Here is a 15062-nt window from a genome sequence, read left to right on the forward strand (position 1 = left end):
TGCCTCGCACCTAAACCGCAGGGACGAAATTTCTCTGGTAGTCCAAATCAGCCTTCCCCTACCTGGGTGTCTCCTGATTGTGGACTTCAACTCCCAGAATTGCTAGCTGGCGGGAGAGAGGGAGTTCTGGGAGTTGAAGTCCACACGTCTTAAAGGTGCTGAGATTTGAGAAACATGGTTCTGCAGCAACCCTGGTGCTTAAAGGACCTTTTAGAAAAGAAAAACGGGAACGCTCAGCGCTGCTTTGCCTCCGCTTCGGAAAAGCGTGCCCGGAAAGCATTTCTATCGGCTCTTCCGCCCGCTGCTCCACAAAGCGCCAGCGAGCGAGAAACGAGGTCCTCCTGGACTACAACTCCCACAATGCTTCGCAGGCGGGGAGCGCTACCCGATAAGCGAGAGCGGAGCTCATTGGTGAAAGAATCAGGATAGCCGCAGGCCTATCAGCTCGTCTTTCATTGTGCGGTGGCAGCAACCGACATACACACATTAAGCCGTGAGCGGTCCGAGAGGTGGGGGAGTGCTATTCGTGCGCTTCTTGCTGCTGCTGCTGCTGCTGCTGCTGCTGCTGCTGCTGCTGTTGCTCGCCGCCCGCCCGCCCTTGCAGACGGGCTTCTGCGCTCTTCCGCGGAGCAGAGACGCAGCCATGAATCTGGGGTAAGGAAGCGAAGCCCCGCGGCAGTGCCACGTTCTTGGGTGACCTCGTTCTTTGGAGTGAGAGCTGGCGGGAGGAGGCGAAATCCTCTGCCCTCCAGCCGCAGCGATCGTCCCTCTTTGAAGCCTGGTGTGGCTTACCCAAGGGGTTGCCAGGGCTGCTCCTGCCTAGCTCTGCCCGCCTTGGGAGCCCGTCCGTTTCGCGTGGCAAGTGTATTGAGCTCGGTTGGTTGTGCGGTGTGTGTATGTGTGTGTTTTATCAGCCTTGCAAAAACAACGCCGTGCGTAGTGATGTTGAGGCTTGCTGGGTATGAATGCCGGCTGCCCTGATCCACGCCAGGAGCTGGACAGTTTCAGCTGCAAGTTTTTCTCTAGGTTGTCCCAAAGGTGCTTTTTTTTTCCAAGAGGGAACTGGACTTTCTGGTTTTTCTTTGAAGACGTTTCGCTTCTCATCCAAGAAGCTTCTTCAGCTCTGACTGGATGGTGGGGAAAGGAAGATGGGAAGCAGTGAAACGTCTTCAAGGAAAACCAGAAAGTCCAGTTGCCTCTTGAAAAAAGCACCTTTGAGACAACCATGACCTGGATGACTGAGAATCGCCATAGATGTTTCTCTACGTGTGACGTTTTTGATAACCATCAGATATTTGGAAGTAAATCTTATTGAGTACTGACCAGAGTCCTACAATATAGAATTTCATTTTTTATCCCCCCCTCCCGCTGAATTCAGATTGTATTCTTTTTATTAGGGAAACAAAAACACATTCCAAGGAAAATAATTGCTCTGTCTGACAACAAATATTAGTGCCAGGAAAGAGGGAAAGCATTTACACAGAAAAGGGCTGGGTTAAAAAAAGAATAGGTTTGGTAGGCTGAGGAAGAGATGTTAGCAGGAATCTCATAAATGTGGAGAAGACAGCAGATCTGGCTGTGAGCAATTGCAGCCACCAAATTTCATCACATGTAACAGACTTTCTCTTATTGGATGTGGAGAACTTCCTGGCTGCCAACTACCAACATATTCTTTTTGAAAATGACAAAACAAGATTGTTCATAATAATATTAATAGTTGCAAAATGATACTATCTAGACCCCTTGTGAATGAGGCAGGTCATTGTTCTGTAATACATTTGTGTGCAAACATGAAAGAGGTTTGTAGACCTCTTTTCCAAGGAATAGAGAAGGTCATTCTGTTGTGTGACTTTCAGTTGTTATTAGGTCCAATATCACGTTTGTCTCTTCAACCTTGATAAGGGACTTTCCTCTAATTTGATTACTGGATAAGTACTTTATTAAATTAGGACCTGGCAGATTACATTTATGCCTTTATATCTAAAAATATGATTATTGTTCAAATATAGTATATGTTAGCTTGGTATTAAAGACTGTGGCTTCCTTCCTTGCAGAAAATAATTATTTGGAGCACATGATTATTTGGTTATAGATAGCTTTAGATTTCCCAGCACAATTCAGGTCATGTTTAACTGTGATCCTTTTGTGACTCAACAAATAGGTTGAGCAAAGATGTGCAAAAATGGACATCCAATCTGTTATTCATAGCAACTATTAGTAGCTCAGTTCTGGTTCACCCCTATGTAATTTGAAACAGCTGTGAGGTTCTATAATTATTATTTCTTCTTCTTCTTCTTCTTCTTCTTCTTCTTCTTCTTCTTCTTCTTCTTCTTCTTCTTCTTCTTCTTCTTCTTCTTCTTCTGTCATATCCTTCATTGCACGTTGGCGATCATGTTGGTGATCCTATTTTTATCAACAACTGCACAAAAAAGTGCTGCTGAGTTTTGTCCAAACCAGTCCCTTAGATTTTGAAGCCATTATGTTCGTCTTCTGCCTGGACCTCATTTGTCTTCCATATTTCTTTGGAGGATTAAGTGAAGTATGCTGTATTTTTCTGGGTGTTGCATCACATGTCCAAAATATTCTAACTTTTGCTTTTTAATGGTTTTGATGGTTTCCCTTGGCTTTCCCAGGCGGCTTATCACCACCTCATTTCTGATTCTGTCAACCCAACTTATACGTAACAGCCGCCTGTAAATAAACATTTCAAATGTTTTTAGTCTCTTCAAGTGGCTTTCTGTCAGAGACCAACTCTCCGCTCTGTAGAGCAGGATAGAAAAGATGTAGCATCTGATGAGCCTGATTTTCAATTTAGGCTTATATTTTGACTACAGAAGACCTTCCGTCATAATGATGACTGGAACCTTCTTTCTCCTACTCTGCAGATTTACAATTATATGCAGAGGCTTTATTCTGAGAAAGGAAAGATAAGAGAGGGCTATGTTTACATATCATGCTAAGCTAGGAAGTTTTAGCTGCACTTTGTTAAACAAACAAAGCTGTGTTTTAATACAATGTGTAAACCCAGCTACAAATTCCATAGTGAACCATGGAGACCAAATGTGTTATGTAGAGAGCTTGATTGTTGCTTCTTTTCCAAACCAGTCGATCTAAAGTTCTGAAATAAACTTTATTGTGAATAGAAGTATTTCAGAACTTACGCTTTATTTCCTTTCTCCACCCCTATGTGGAAGAATTTTTTTAAAGGCCTGTGATACAGTCCAGAAGTAGACATATACAGCATAGGTGATGATTTTCCTACTTCTCTTCCCATAAGGACTAGATAAGCTTAAGGATCTTAAGGCTTATGCCTTTTTCACTCACCTCTGTGAAATGGCTTTTGGAAAGCTTGATTCTTTTTTAGCTTCTGTGAATTTTTAAGGCTAAATTTGCTGGCGGCATAATCCCCACAGTTGGCAATCTATTTTCTGATAAGAGAATGGTCACAACAACATTTAGTGGATAATCAGGGTTTATTATTATTTTAGTATTGTCAGGGTTCCAAGTAACAGCCCCCACCAAAAGAAATCTCCCAGGCCTGAGTTTCCTCAAAGGTCCACTTTATTTAAGATGTCATATTGGCACATCTGAGAAAACCCGAATCTGAAAGTTTCCAGGTTTTCCCCACTCAAGTGAAAGTTCAAGTCCCTGCCCAGCATCCACATATGCATCTCATGGTCCAATCAGGCATTGTCCAAACTGGAGATGCCTTAAGGTGTCCTTGACTCTCTGAGAAAGAATGTCATTTCGACTATATATCTCCCATACTCCATATAATTCCCATTTTCCCACAGTAGAAAATGTGGCAGGCCTGAAAGCTCAATGTAAAAGATGACTTCCAGGTCTGACAATTATCCTTTGTTGACATTTTAGTTATGGCAATGTGCATATATATTGTAATATGCATAGTAAGGTTAGATTTGGTGTTAAAAGTATGCCATCACCAAAAACAGGATGTTTTTATCTAATTTTCAAATATGTTTTCTAGTTCATAGCCAGGTAAATTTATTCCTTCTAGTTAAATTACACATGCTAAAACTGTATCTGAACCATTTCTTAAAGATTGCTGTCTCATTTGAGATGATATATACATTTTCAGGAATATAGAAGTTCTTGTGTCTTCCCCTGTTACAGTAATCTCTGTGTGTATGTGCGTGCCCTTTATCATATATGTGCTCAAAGTCTTTCCCCCAGTAAAGCAACAACATAAGATTTCAAAAACAAGTTAAAGCTTGCAAATAGGAGTTGCAAGAAATGTTAATGAATCAGTGTTGTGCCTTGCATTTTAAAAAAACCAATGCCATATCTGTATAAGCATCTGAGAGTGGTAAACAGTTCATTTTCCTCTTTTAGGGATTGGGTTTAAGGTTTCTTTATTTATATTGTCCCAAAGATTACTTTTTACTCTTAGAAAATAATGTTTTTATGCCTATTGTCTCTAAAATGATATTTTTTTAATGGGATAATCTTATTCTAGCAGTTTGATTTACGTATATATGCTGGATAATTTCCATTCTGTATAATCTAGTATTGTTTTTTTAGGAATTTAAGGAAAGAGAGGTAACTTTAAAAGTGGAAAGGGAAAAAAACCTAGAATATGTCAAATTGCATGTAGTAATCACTTTTCTTTAAGATCTTTATTAATTTCTACAAACAATGAAATACACTTTATTGATTTATTTAAAAATTATGCTACATACTGTATTTTTTCCAAGCTGATTTCAATTATAGAAACAGTTAACCTTTTTTTTTCTTTTTTGATTACAGGGATGGTTTAAAGCTTGAAACTGAAATACTGGATGGAAAACCTAGACTGATAGTGGCTCCTTGTGGTATGATTACTCTTATATACAAAATTAGTCCATATTAATGATCACCAGCAGTTTTTTGTTTGCTTCTTTTTAAAAAAGCCTTCAATTTTTAATCACCTTAATCAGATATAATCTAATTGTTTGAATTATTTTTCACTGATTACTTCTGAAAACAGTAATTTTCCCAACTTATTTCCTCTGCAGACATGTGGACTTCAGTCCCCCAAATTCTTATCAATTGCTACATGATAGAAGAGAGTATTTGTAGCTCAAGGTTGAACTGTGGGATCCTTGGTGCTCTCTGAGTTTAGTGGTTTCCTTGCAGATGTTTCATTATAAGTTGTTACCTACTTTGGTAATGAAACATTTGCAAGAAAACCACCGAGCTTGGAGGGCACCAAGAATCCCACAACACCATATATACTCATTGTGTATATGGTGTGGGTTTTTAAAATCTTATCTATTCGGAATGTGTATGCTGGGGATATGGGTATGGGGGGGGAAATGTGTATATGTTTGTGTGTGTGTGTGTGTACATACGTATGTTCTGATGAAAGGGTTGATATGCCTTAAGGCAGAGGTCCCCAAACTTGGCAACTTTAAGACTTGTGGACTTCAACTCCCAGAATTCTCCAGCCAGCATAGCTGGGAGTTGAAGTCCAGAAGTCTTAAAGTTGCCAAGCATGGCTCAATTATGGTTTAATTTTGACCTAAATTATATATAGGCCTGTACTGTTACTAGAAATGTCTCTTAAAAGCTAGGAATATTCTCTTTTCAAATTGTTTTATCTCCTATATACTATAAGAACTGTCTGATTTACCGAAATTTAGGGTTAGGGTTAGGGTTAGAAGCTTTGTATTTCCCCTTATGTAGTATGATTAGGATTAAATGTAAATCCTTTTTTTTTTTTAAAAAATGGGGGCTGCTCCACTCCCTTTCACTTTAATTGGCTGTAAACCTGAGCATGTTTCCACTTTAGTGAATAATCTTAAGAATAAAAAAACTGTATTAGAGAAATATTGTATTTGATACGTAGAGCATACAAGTAGTTCTTATGACTGTAATAAACCCCGCCCATTACAGTTGTAAGTCATGATAGTTGTAAAGTGTGTCATCACATGACCAAGGCAATTTTATGACCTTTTTTATGGTGGTCATTAAGCAAATGATCGTGGTTCTTAAGTGAATCTGCTGTTCAGCGAACACTGTGTTGCTAAGAGAACCCATTGTTCACTATGGGGCTTTTTTTTTTTTTTTTGCCAAAACTAGAAGCAAAGACCAGTTTTCAGCAAAAATATCATAAATTAGGGTCATGTGACTGTGAGACATTGTATATGGCTGTAAATGGGACCACAGGGAGATGTTCATCAGAAATATGGAACTGGGTTATAAGTACCATATTTTGGGGAGAATAAGACACACCTTTTTTCCCCAAAAAAGAGGCTGAAAATCTGGGTGCGTTTTATACACCAAATACAGCATTTTTTGCCTCCCGAAGCCCCGCCCCCTTCACCAAAATGGCTGTGCATAGCCTTATGGAGGCTTTCAGAGAGCTCCTGGGGGCTGGGGAGGGCAGAAATAAGCAAAAAAACGGGCCGTTTCCACCACCCCCCCCCCATATCCAGAGCAGTCTATAAGTCTCCATAAGGCTATGAATGCAATTTTGTTTGATGAAAAACAGGCCCATTTTCACGAAAAATGCTTGTCTTTGCCCCCCCCCCCTCCCCGGAAGCACTCTGCAAGCCACTCCAAGGCTATTCATGCCTTTAAAAAAAAATGGGCCCGTTTTCTCAAAAAATGGGCCATTTTTGGGAGGTTTGCAGAGTGCAAAAGCTTTTTTTCTCCCTTTTGGAAATCTCTTTTACTGATTGATGAGAATTACATTGATCAAGTACTGTGCCAGCAGAAACAAAGTCTTAGGTGCTGCAGATTGTCAGCAATTTCATTCTCCAGCCCATGGATAAATACACCTGGAAACATCTACCTACTCTCTTTCTCTCTCTCCCTACCTACCTACTGTATTTCTCTCTCTCTCTCTCTTTCTCTCCCTCTCTCTCCCTCTATCTACCTACCTACTTTTTTTTTAAAATTTGCCTCTTCAAAACCTTGGTGTGTCTTATACTCCGGTGCATCTTATACTCCAAAAAATACGGTATCTGTTTGGGGAGGGCTCTGTCAGAACCTCGAGCGTTTACAAGTTAAGGATTAGGATTAGCTGTATTTATAGATAGAAGAATATGCTTCATGTTCACTTAAATTTGTAGCCTTTTTAGTGTCACTAGGATTTTGCCAGTCAAGTTGAGATGTAAGTTAAAATTATCCTGGACCTTTTTCTAATGTGCTTTTTTTCTCCCTTTCATAGTAAGTAACTCGAAACCAGGCATACGGGTAAGTCTTAAGTCCTGCTTATAATGTTGAAGGTGTGAAATCATTCTGTTTAATTTCTTTGATTGCAAAATAAATTGTATCTACATGTATTGAAATTTCATTTTACTAAGAAAGAAAAACTGGTCAGCAACATGTAAAATCTCATTTTTGCCGTTAAAGCCCTAAAAGATTTGAACCCAGGCTTTCTTAAGATCTGTGTTTTCTTATAAAAATGCAACTGGCTTAATTCCTTGGATTTTCCAGGCAAGATGTAGGATTTAGCTATCACTTCAGGAACCTTCTATTTAATTCCTTTTGTTTAAAGGTGTATGGTTTTTTTAAAATATAAAAAATGGCTTAGGACAGCAATGGCGAATCTCTTTTAGCTCACGTGACATAAGGGAGGGAGCACAGAGGGAAGGTGCGTAGATGTACCGCACCCATAATGCAACGCGCGACCCCCTGGTGCACATGCGTGCATGAGAGGCGCTCCCCTCCATTTTTTGCATGCTTTTTTCACCACCCCCAGGGTTCAGAGGCTTTATAGGAGCCTGGGGAGGGTGAAAAGAGACTCCCCCCCCCCCCCAGAGGCCCTCCGGAGGCTTCAGGGACCTTCAGGAGACGTTCCCCTCCGGAGGGCAAACTTCCGGTTTGCCTATAGGGTCGGTTTTTTTGCACACTGGAGGCTTCAAGGAAGCTCCGGAGGGCCTCCGGGGGGCGGGGGGCTCTTTTTGCCCTCCCCAGGCTCCTATAAAGCCTCTGGAGCACGGGGAGGGTGAAAAATGGCTTTAGAAAAGGCTGAACTCAACTGGCCAGCGCGCACTGGCCAGCTGACAGGGCAACGTCTCGCGTGCCCTGACAAATGCCTCCTGTGCCACCTGTGGCCCACATGCCATAGGTTCGCCATCCCGGGTTTAGGACATTAGTCTCTGAAGAACAAGAATATAAATATCTTACATATTTTCAGTTTTTGGTTTTGAAATGTATATTAAACATCCATGGAGGATTGGGTAAGGTAGGTGAAAAGCTTTCTATCATGTGTTTTTTATTTACAGACACAGACATACACACATTGTCTGTCTGTCTGTCTGTCTATCTATCATCTATCCATGTATTTCTATCTCATTATGTACTGGCACTTCATAAAGCGTACTATTTTTTTTTGTAGAGGTTGAGGTAGGAAACTATTTCCATTAAATTTATTTTGCAAACACCCTGTTTCTTTAGTTGGGGAACTAAAACATTTGTACAGCTTAAAACAAATTCCTGGAGGAAATAATAATAGTACTGTCTCTGTTCCATAGATATGTAATAAAAACAAGATTTTAAAATACACGACGAGATCAAAACCAAATGGGCATATTCTGAAATCTGTGCAAACACCCTGTGACAAGAATGAATGTTTAACAAAACAGAAAACCGGATCAAGACTTTCACTGGCCAAAGGTAGTAAACATCCTGAAACTGTGATGTTTACCAAGGATTTATCAAAAGGACCCTGTAATAAAGATGATGCTTTTATCATCCAAAAAGACAATACAACTTCAAAGCCAGATAATGTCAGAAATTCAGTTAAGAAAGCTTTGGCATCCAACAAGAAATTTAAAAAGCATTCTCTTTCTGTTGAGGATCTAAGGGACAATTTGGTATGTTTAACACAACAACAGCTGGAGCAGATTTTAATGGCAGTAAAAGAAGGAACCCAAGGAGCCACTCAGGTTCTGGATGAAAAGAAAAGAGATACAAGTAAGGTTTTTTTCTTTACCCAATTTTTGGGCCTTCTTCGTGGGGAGAGGAAAAGTGAGAAAGCACATTCATGCCTTCATTTTAGCATTGCAAAGCAAGAGAGACAAAGCAAAACAAAACAAAAAAAGAGCTCTTTAAAAATGTGCATGTAAATTAATTTCTTTTAAATATCTTATAGTGACACTTGCTGAATTAATTAACTAGGTTCATTAAGTTCTGTTAAGCTGCAAGAGTAAAAATAATAACTTCAATTACTAACATGTATTCACCAATGATACAGCTTTTACATAGCTATCATTAATTCCTCCTTGTTCTTTTATGTATCACAAGGTAGGTGCTATTTCTCTGCAAGGGCCCACATTTTAATAAATAGTTACGTTGCGTGACTCTGCAGTGCTAAACATTTTGGTCTTTTTTTCATTTTGGTGAATTTTAGATTATGTGGGTTTACAAAATTAGAGCTTTGATATACCGATTTTAAGGTTTAAATCGTTAAATCACGCTGTGTCAAATTGCCATTTTGTTGTTAAGTTTGTTGTTAAATTTTAGCAATAGCTATAGGAACCACACAAACACATCTTGGCAGAAGGCAGCATGCTGTTGTCCTCTGATTTAACAAGAAAGTTTCAGTTACTAAACAGCTGTGACATTTTACTCTGTATGGTTTTTAGATTGTTTTGATGTGTGGCCCTTTGTAAACTGATTCAAGATGCTTTTTAGAATAGGTAGAGTAAAATATTACCACAATAATAATAAAAACTTTATGCATATAATATTCAAAAATGCTTTTGGAAAAGAGTATTCAATAATGACTAGGGTCTGAAGAATCTTGGCTTGTTCCAATCTGAAGTGCTGCACAGTTCTTCTGGATATTTTGGAAATGTTTATTCAAATTTCATTCACAAATTGGTCACAATTTTAATTTTAAATATATAATCCATTAGGAGAACTAAAGCAAAGGATGGTGCAATTGTAAAGCTTCTGTTACTGCTTTATTGCAGCAAAAACAAGGAGGAATCTACTGCTTCTGCTGCTGAACTAATATTAAATCCTTTTATTTTCATTCAGACACCAAAACTCTTGATGATCAGACTTCAGAAGAACATGTAATGGGATTGCTTCAGAAAGTCAGTGATGCTCCATCTCTTTCAAGTGAAAGTAGTTTCTGTTCAAAAAAACCTCCAGGAATATCTAGACATGCTGAACAGAAAATAATAATGTAAGTACATCTTACCAGTCAAAAATCCTGATTAGTTTAAATTTTGCTTTGGGATGCTCGTGAAAAAAAATGTTCATTAGCATCAGGATGAATGGAGACCCTTGTGTACTGTGTATCAGGCTAGATACCTCTCCACTACTGAGCCAGTAGGCGCATTGGACATTTTGACGGCACATTGTGCATGCTCTCGGAAAGTGGCTGCCATGTGAGAGTTGCTTGTTTGTTTGTTTATTGGATTTATATGCCACCCTTCTCCGTACGCATCTTGGGCATGCGTACCTTGCAGTTTATAGGATTTGTTTCCCTTTCTCTTATTTTTTTCTGGGCAGGCAATCCCATTTCAGACAAGACACCAATTACTTCCTGATAGATTTATATATATTATATACATGATATATACATTATGTAATATTATATACAGAAACATGCTTAACATGCAGTGAACCCTAGAGTGCTTCATGTGCTTAGGTTATCCAGTGCAAAAAAAAACCAACATTGCTTTAATCTGTCAATTTCATTTGTCAATTTCATTTTTCAGTCAATGTTCAATTCGTTTATTTAGGGAATGCCTTTAGAATGGAAATATAATGAATGAAGAGGACCTTTCTTTCTTGCACAAAACGAGTTGTGTTGTTTGGTAAAATTCTAATGAGCAGAATGCTTGGACTTCTTTCTGGTCCTAATAGGATAACATAATGTATGGATTTCTAAGACATATTTATTTTAATATTAGTGGGTGGTACGTAAAAGTTTGTTAAATTTTCTTCACCAGGAATTCATGGAAGCCAGCTGACATATTTAGTACTCTGGGAGAACGAGAATCAGATAAAACCTTGTTAGATGCTAAGAAATCTCAGTGGAAGAAAGAACTAGGTACTGTATAATTTGCTGTGTTTCTACATTATGCAATTGATAATTGATTAGCATTTAACCTTAAATATTTTGTTTCTGAAGTAACAGGTGGGTTATGCTTGTTCTAGTAGTACTGATTTTGTTAATCAGTGTTTAAATATTTCAATATGTAAATCTTTTTCATTATTTTTAGATTTAATAAATATAGAAATCAAATAATTATCTAAAATACATGCATCATTTCCAAGTCTTTTTTCCCCTATGCTGCTTTCTAATAAGATAGAAAAAATGGGGTGGAGTAGTTTCTAGTTCTATTTACTTCCGTTCTAGATATGGCATCTCTTGTAATAATAAAGACAGTCCCAGTCAGTTCTGGCACATCTTATCCAATGTGCTGCAAGTGCGACCAAATCCTCACCCTATTCTATGCCAGCAAGAGAAATAAAATGGCACCAGCACATGTGTTTTTAGATTAGAAGGAAGCGTGTCAGCTAGGTTTTGTTTGCACGTTTTATTTATTTAGAATTTAAAGAGGGTTTGTGTACTAGAACTGGTATTGAGGATTGTTGGTTGCCAGGCCTTACTGTTTGTGATGCTTTGAATTGTGTTCTGAAGGATTACTGAAATGAAGGAGCAGAGTCTAAAGATAACGAAGTGCTGGCTGTGAGCCCTATTTTATTGCACCCATGCTGCTGTGGAGGACTAGAGGGACAGTGAGCTGATTTCTGTGGTGCTGAAGTACCATAGAAGTTGCATTAACCTGGTCAAAGCTGGTTGTCTTGAGGGTGCTTGTATCAATGGATACTATCTTTTGGACCCCACCTTGGAAGATAGCAGAAGATTGATAAAGCAAGGAAGTGATTTTTCATCAAGAAGTCAAAGTGGTTGATGGAAAACTGTTAAGTTTTTGATAAAATGGCCAGAGAAACATGGCAGAAAAAAACTTTTGTTAGAGATATCATCGCAGAATGTAAGCTATTTTGAGCAAAGCTGCTGCATTTTGCAATTGACTGATGGATGGTTTTTGTCAATGCCAATGTATTCAAGTGGTGTTTAAGTAGTTTTGGGATTGCGCCCAAGATGGTTGTTGTTGTTGGTATTAAATAAAGTACAGTATATTGTTGACAAGGCTGTTCTTATAAGCATTTTTGACTGAAATGGTAAAAAAGTTATAAGATATCTGTAATCTAGAGACCACTTGGACCTCATCCAGTAACTAGGTAGTACATTGAAGAAAATGGTATATTGATATGGGAGAAGCAAAGATGATATATAAGGATAAAAAGAAATAGAGAGATATAATGAATGGTTGATATAAATTAGATTTAGCACTATTTCTTTTCCTCTTTTCTTTTTTTTTCCATATCTCATACTTTCAATTCATTTGGCTTACTATTTCTTACTCCTTTATCCTAAAAAAGAATGGTGTGATTCTTATTTTTCACGTAAATAGAAAAAAAGAATGATAGTTCCCTTGTTTAAATTGAATTGAGTGATTGTATGTGATCTCTGTTAACCAATTAAACTTTTTCCATTTCCTGGGAGAGAAAATAATAACTTCCCGATGAACTTGTAAACGATAAAATAAAATCAGATTAAAATGCATTCTTTAATTCCATCTGTGGTGCAGTTGAAGAAATGTATTATTAATTGAAATGTCTGTCATCACATGTGTTACTTCTAGTTCCTGTTTATTGAACTAAGCCATTTAAAATTATGACTTAAGAAATGGACTTCTTTCATAACAAATGCCAATATAACTAGAGTTTAGGATATGAGTGTAGGCTAAATTACATGTAATGTTAATAAAGAATGTTAAAAGCTCAAGTCATCATGTGGTGATACTAGAAAGACTTGGAAGGAAGGGTAATATATACAAAGCTAAGGACATTTCTAGTCTCACTTCCATCATGATCAACCATTATTTAATGTCATGTAATGAATGTAGGTGATAGCAATTGCAATGATTGTTTCTGTCTTTAAAGATGAACAGGTAGCTTTAAAGAAGAAACTAAAAGAAACTTTGGAAGGAGAGTCCAGATACCACCAGCGGCAGGTAATTGATACAGTGAAAAGATGCTTAGAAAAAAGACTAAACAGTTATCAAGTAAAGATAAAAAAATAAAACATGCTTACTATATCCACTATTGCTTGTAAGAAAAATGCTTATATTTATATTTCTTTCTCTACTGCAGAGATGACGAACCTAGGGCACGCATGCCACAGGTGGCACATGGAGCCATTTGTCAGGGCATGTGAAGCATTGTTCTGTCAGCTGACTTCAGCCTTTTTTTGAGGCCATTTTTCGTCCTCCCCAGGCTCCAAAGGCTTTATAGGAGCCTGGAGAGGGCGAAAACAGACCCCCCCCGTAGGTCCTCTGGAGGCTTCAAGAGCTTCCCTGAAGGCTCTGGAGTGCAAAAAACCACCCTATGGGCAAACCGGAAGTTCAGGAATGGACTTCCGGTTTGCTCTTAAGGCCTGTTTTAGCCCTCCGGAGCCTTCAGGGGCCTTTCGGAGGCTTCCCTGAAGGCTCTGGAAGGTAAAAAAACAACCCTACGAGCAAACAGGAGGGCCTCAGGGGGGTGGGGGAGGCTGTTTACGCCCTCCCCAGGCTCCTATAAAGCCTCTGGAGCCTGGGGAGGGCAAAAAAAGCATCCAAAAAATGGGGGTGGGGAGCACAGGTCATGCGCGCTGGGTTCGCACATTGCATTGTAGGTGTAACACGCCCAGCACAATCCCCCGAGCAAAAAAAGGTTCACCATCACTGCTCTACTGCATGCTGTTAAATAGAATAGATGCTTCCATTTAACTTGCATTTACTGTATTTTTCAGAGTATAAGACGCACCTTTTTTCATCAAAAAGAGGCTGAAAATCTGGCTGTGTCTTATACACTGAATAGAGCATTTTTTTTGCCTCCTGAAGCCCCGCCCCTTCACCAAAATGGCCATGCATAGCCTTATGGAGGCTTTCAGACAGCTCCTGTGGGCTGGGGAGGGCAGAAATGAGCAAAGAATGGGCCGTTTTTTCCCCAGCCCCCAGCAGCACTCTATAAGCCTCAAAAAAGGGGCCCCTTTTTGTGAAAAACTGGCCTTTTCTGCTCGTTATTTGGGGGGCACCTCCCCCCCAGGAGCACTCTGCAACCCCCCCAAGACTATTTATGCCTTTTTTTAAAAACAGGGCCGTTTTTGCAAAAAAACGGGCCGTTTTTGCAAGGTTTTATTATTTTGTGGGTGAAATTAATTACATAATATAGGATCGCTTGTAATGTATTTGGTTTTAACATTTTTCTTAATGTATAATGTTTGAATTCACCAAAATACCTTGATATAGATGACATCATCAGACAACTTGACTCCAGCAGCAGAAGATCTCCATAGTCACAGAACTTCAACTGCTGAGCCTAGTGAAACTTCTCCCAGTGTGTCCAGTGGTCGAACTGAACAGTTCTCTAGTTTCAGTTCTCCTGATTTGCCGGCTGCTATCCGAACAGCATTTGTCTTAGGGGTAAGAATGGATTTCTGAGCATTGTTCTATATGTTTTTTTAAAAATTATTCATGGAATGCCTTTCCTTGGCAGTTTCTAAGAGATTGGTTTATGATAGGGGTGTCAAACACAAGGCCCGCAGGCCAGATCCGCCCCCAGCCTAGAAATATCAAAGGACCGGCCCACAGTGCCTCTGTCAGACAAAACGGGGGGCCTCTGCACGGCCCGTTTTTGGCTGTCAGAGTGCTGTAGGAGGCGTATGTCCCATCTCCCCCGGCCCCGCCTGCCGGCCCGTGGAAAAAAGCTACAATGCTGGTCTGGCCCTTGAAGAAATCCAATGTGACACCCCTGGTTTATGGGATGTCACCTGGAGTTGCGTTGATATACTTTTAAGGCAAATCAAATGAATCCACTTCGGGCCATACTTTTCATGGGTACTAATTTAGTTACAGTTAAAGGATGTGCAGAAAAAGAAAAATGTAATTAACTGCTCCTGATATTGCTCCTATCAGTGGAAGGGAATGGGCCAGGTCCTTGTGCGTCCACGCTGCATCACTTGTGAAGATTGAGAGACATTTAAA

At 39.3% G+C, this 15062-nt stretch overlaps 1 protein-coding gene across 1 annotated transcript in view; it reads left to right on the forward strand.

Moving 5' to 3' along the window:
* Positions 1 to 444: 444 nt before the first annotated feature.
* Positions 445 to 15062, forward strand: part of CCDC66 (coiled-coil domain containing 66) — a 31892-nt gene continuing 17274 nt past the window's right edge. The window contains exons 1-8 of the mRNA XM_032209903.1: positions 445 to 654; positions 4768 to 4832; positions 7175 to 7200; positions 8484 to 8925; positions 9994 to 10144; positions 10917 to 11017; positions 12982 to 13052; positions 14328 to 14501. Of these exons, the coding sequence (XP_032065794.1) occupies positions 644 to 654; positions 4768 to 4832; positions 7175 to 7200; positions 8484 to 8925; positions 9994 to 10144; positions 10917 to 11017; positions 12982 to 13052; positions 14328 to 14501 (1041 nt within the window). The 5' untranslated portion in view covers positions 445 to 643. The remainder of the gene's footprint in view (positions 655 to 4767; positions 4833 to 7174; positions 7201 to 8483; positions 8926 to 9993; positions 10145 to 10916; positions 11018 to 12981; positions 13053 to 14327; positions 14502 to 15062) is intronic.

This window comes from Thamnophis elegans, chromosome 2 (assembly GCF_009769535.1).
Source record: "Thamnophis elegans isolate rThaEle1 chromosome 2, rThaEle1.pri, whole genome shotgun sequence".
In the NCBI taxonomy this organism is placed as follows: Eukaryota; Metazoa; Chordata; class Lepidosauria; order Squamata; family Colubridae; genus Thamnophis; species Thamnophis elegans.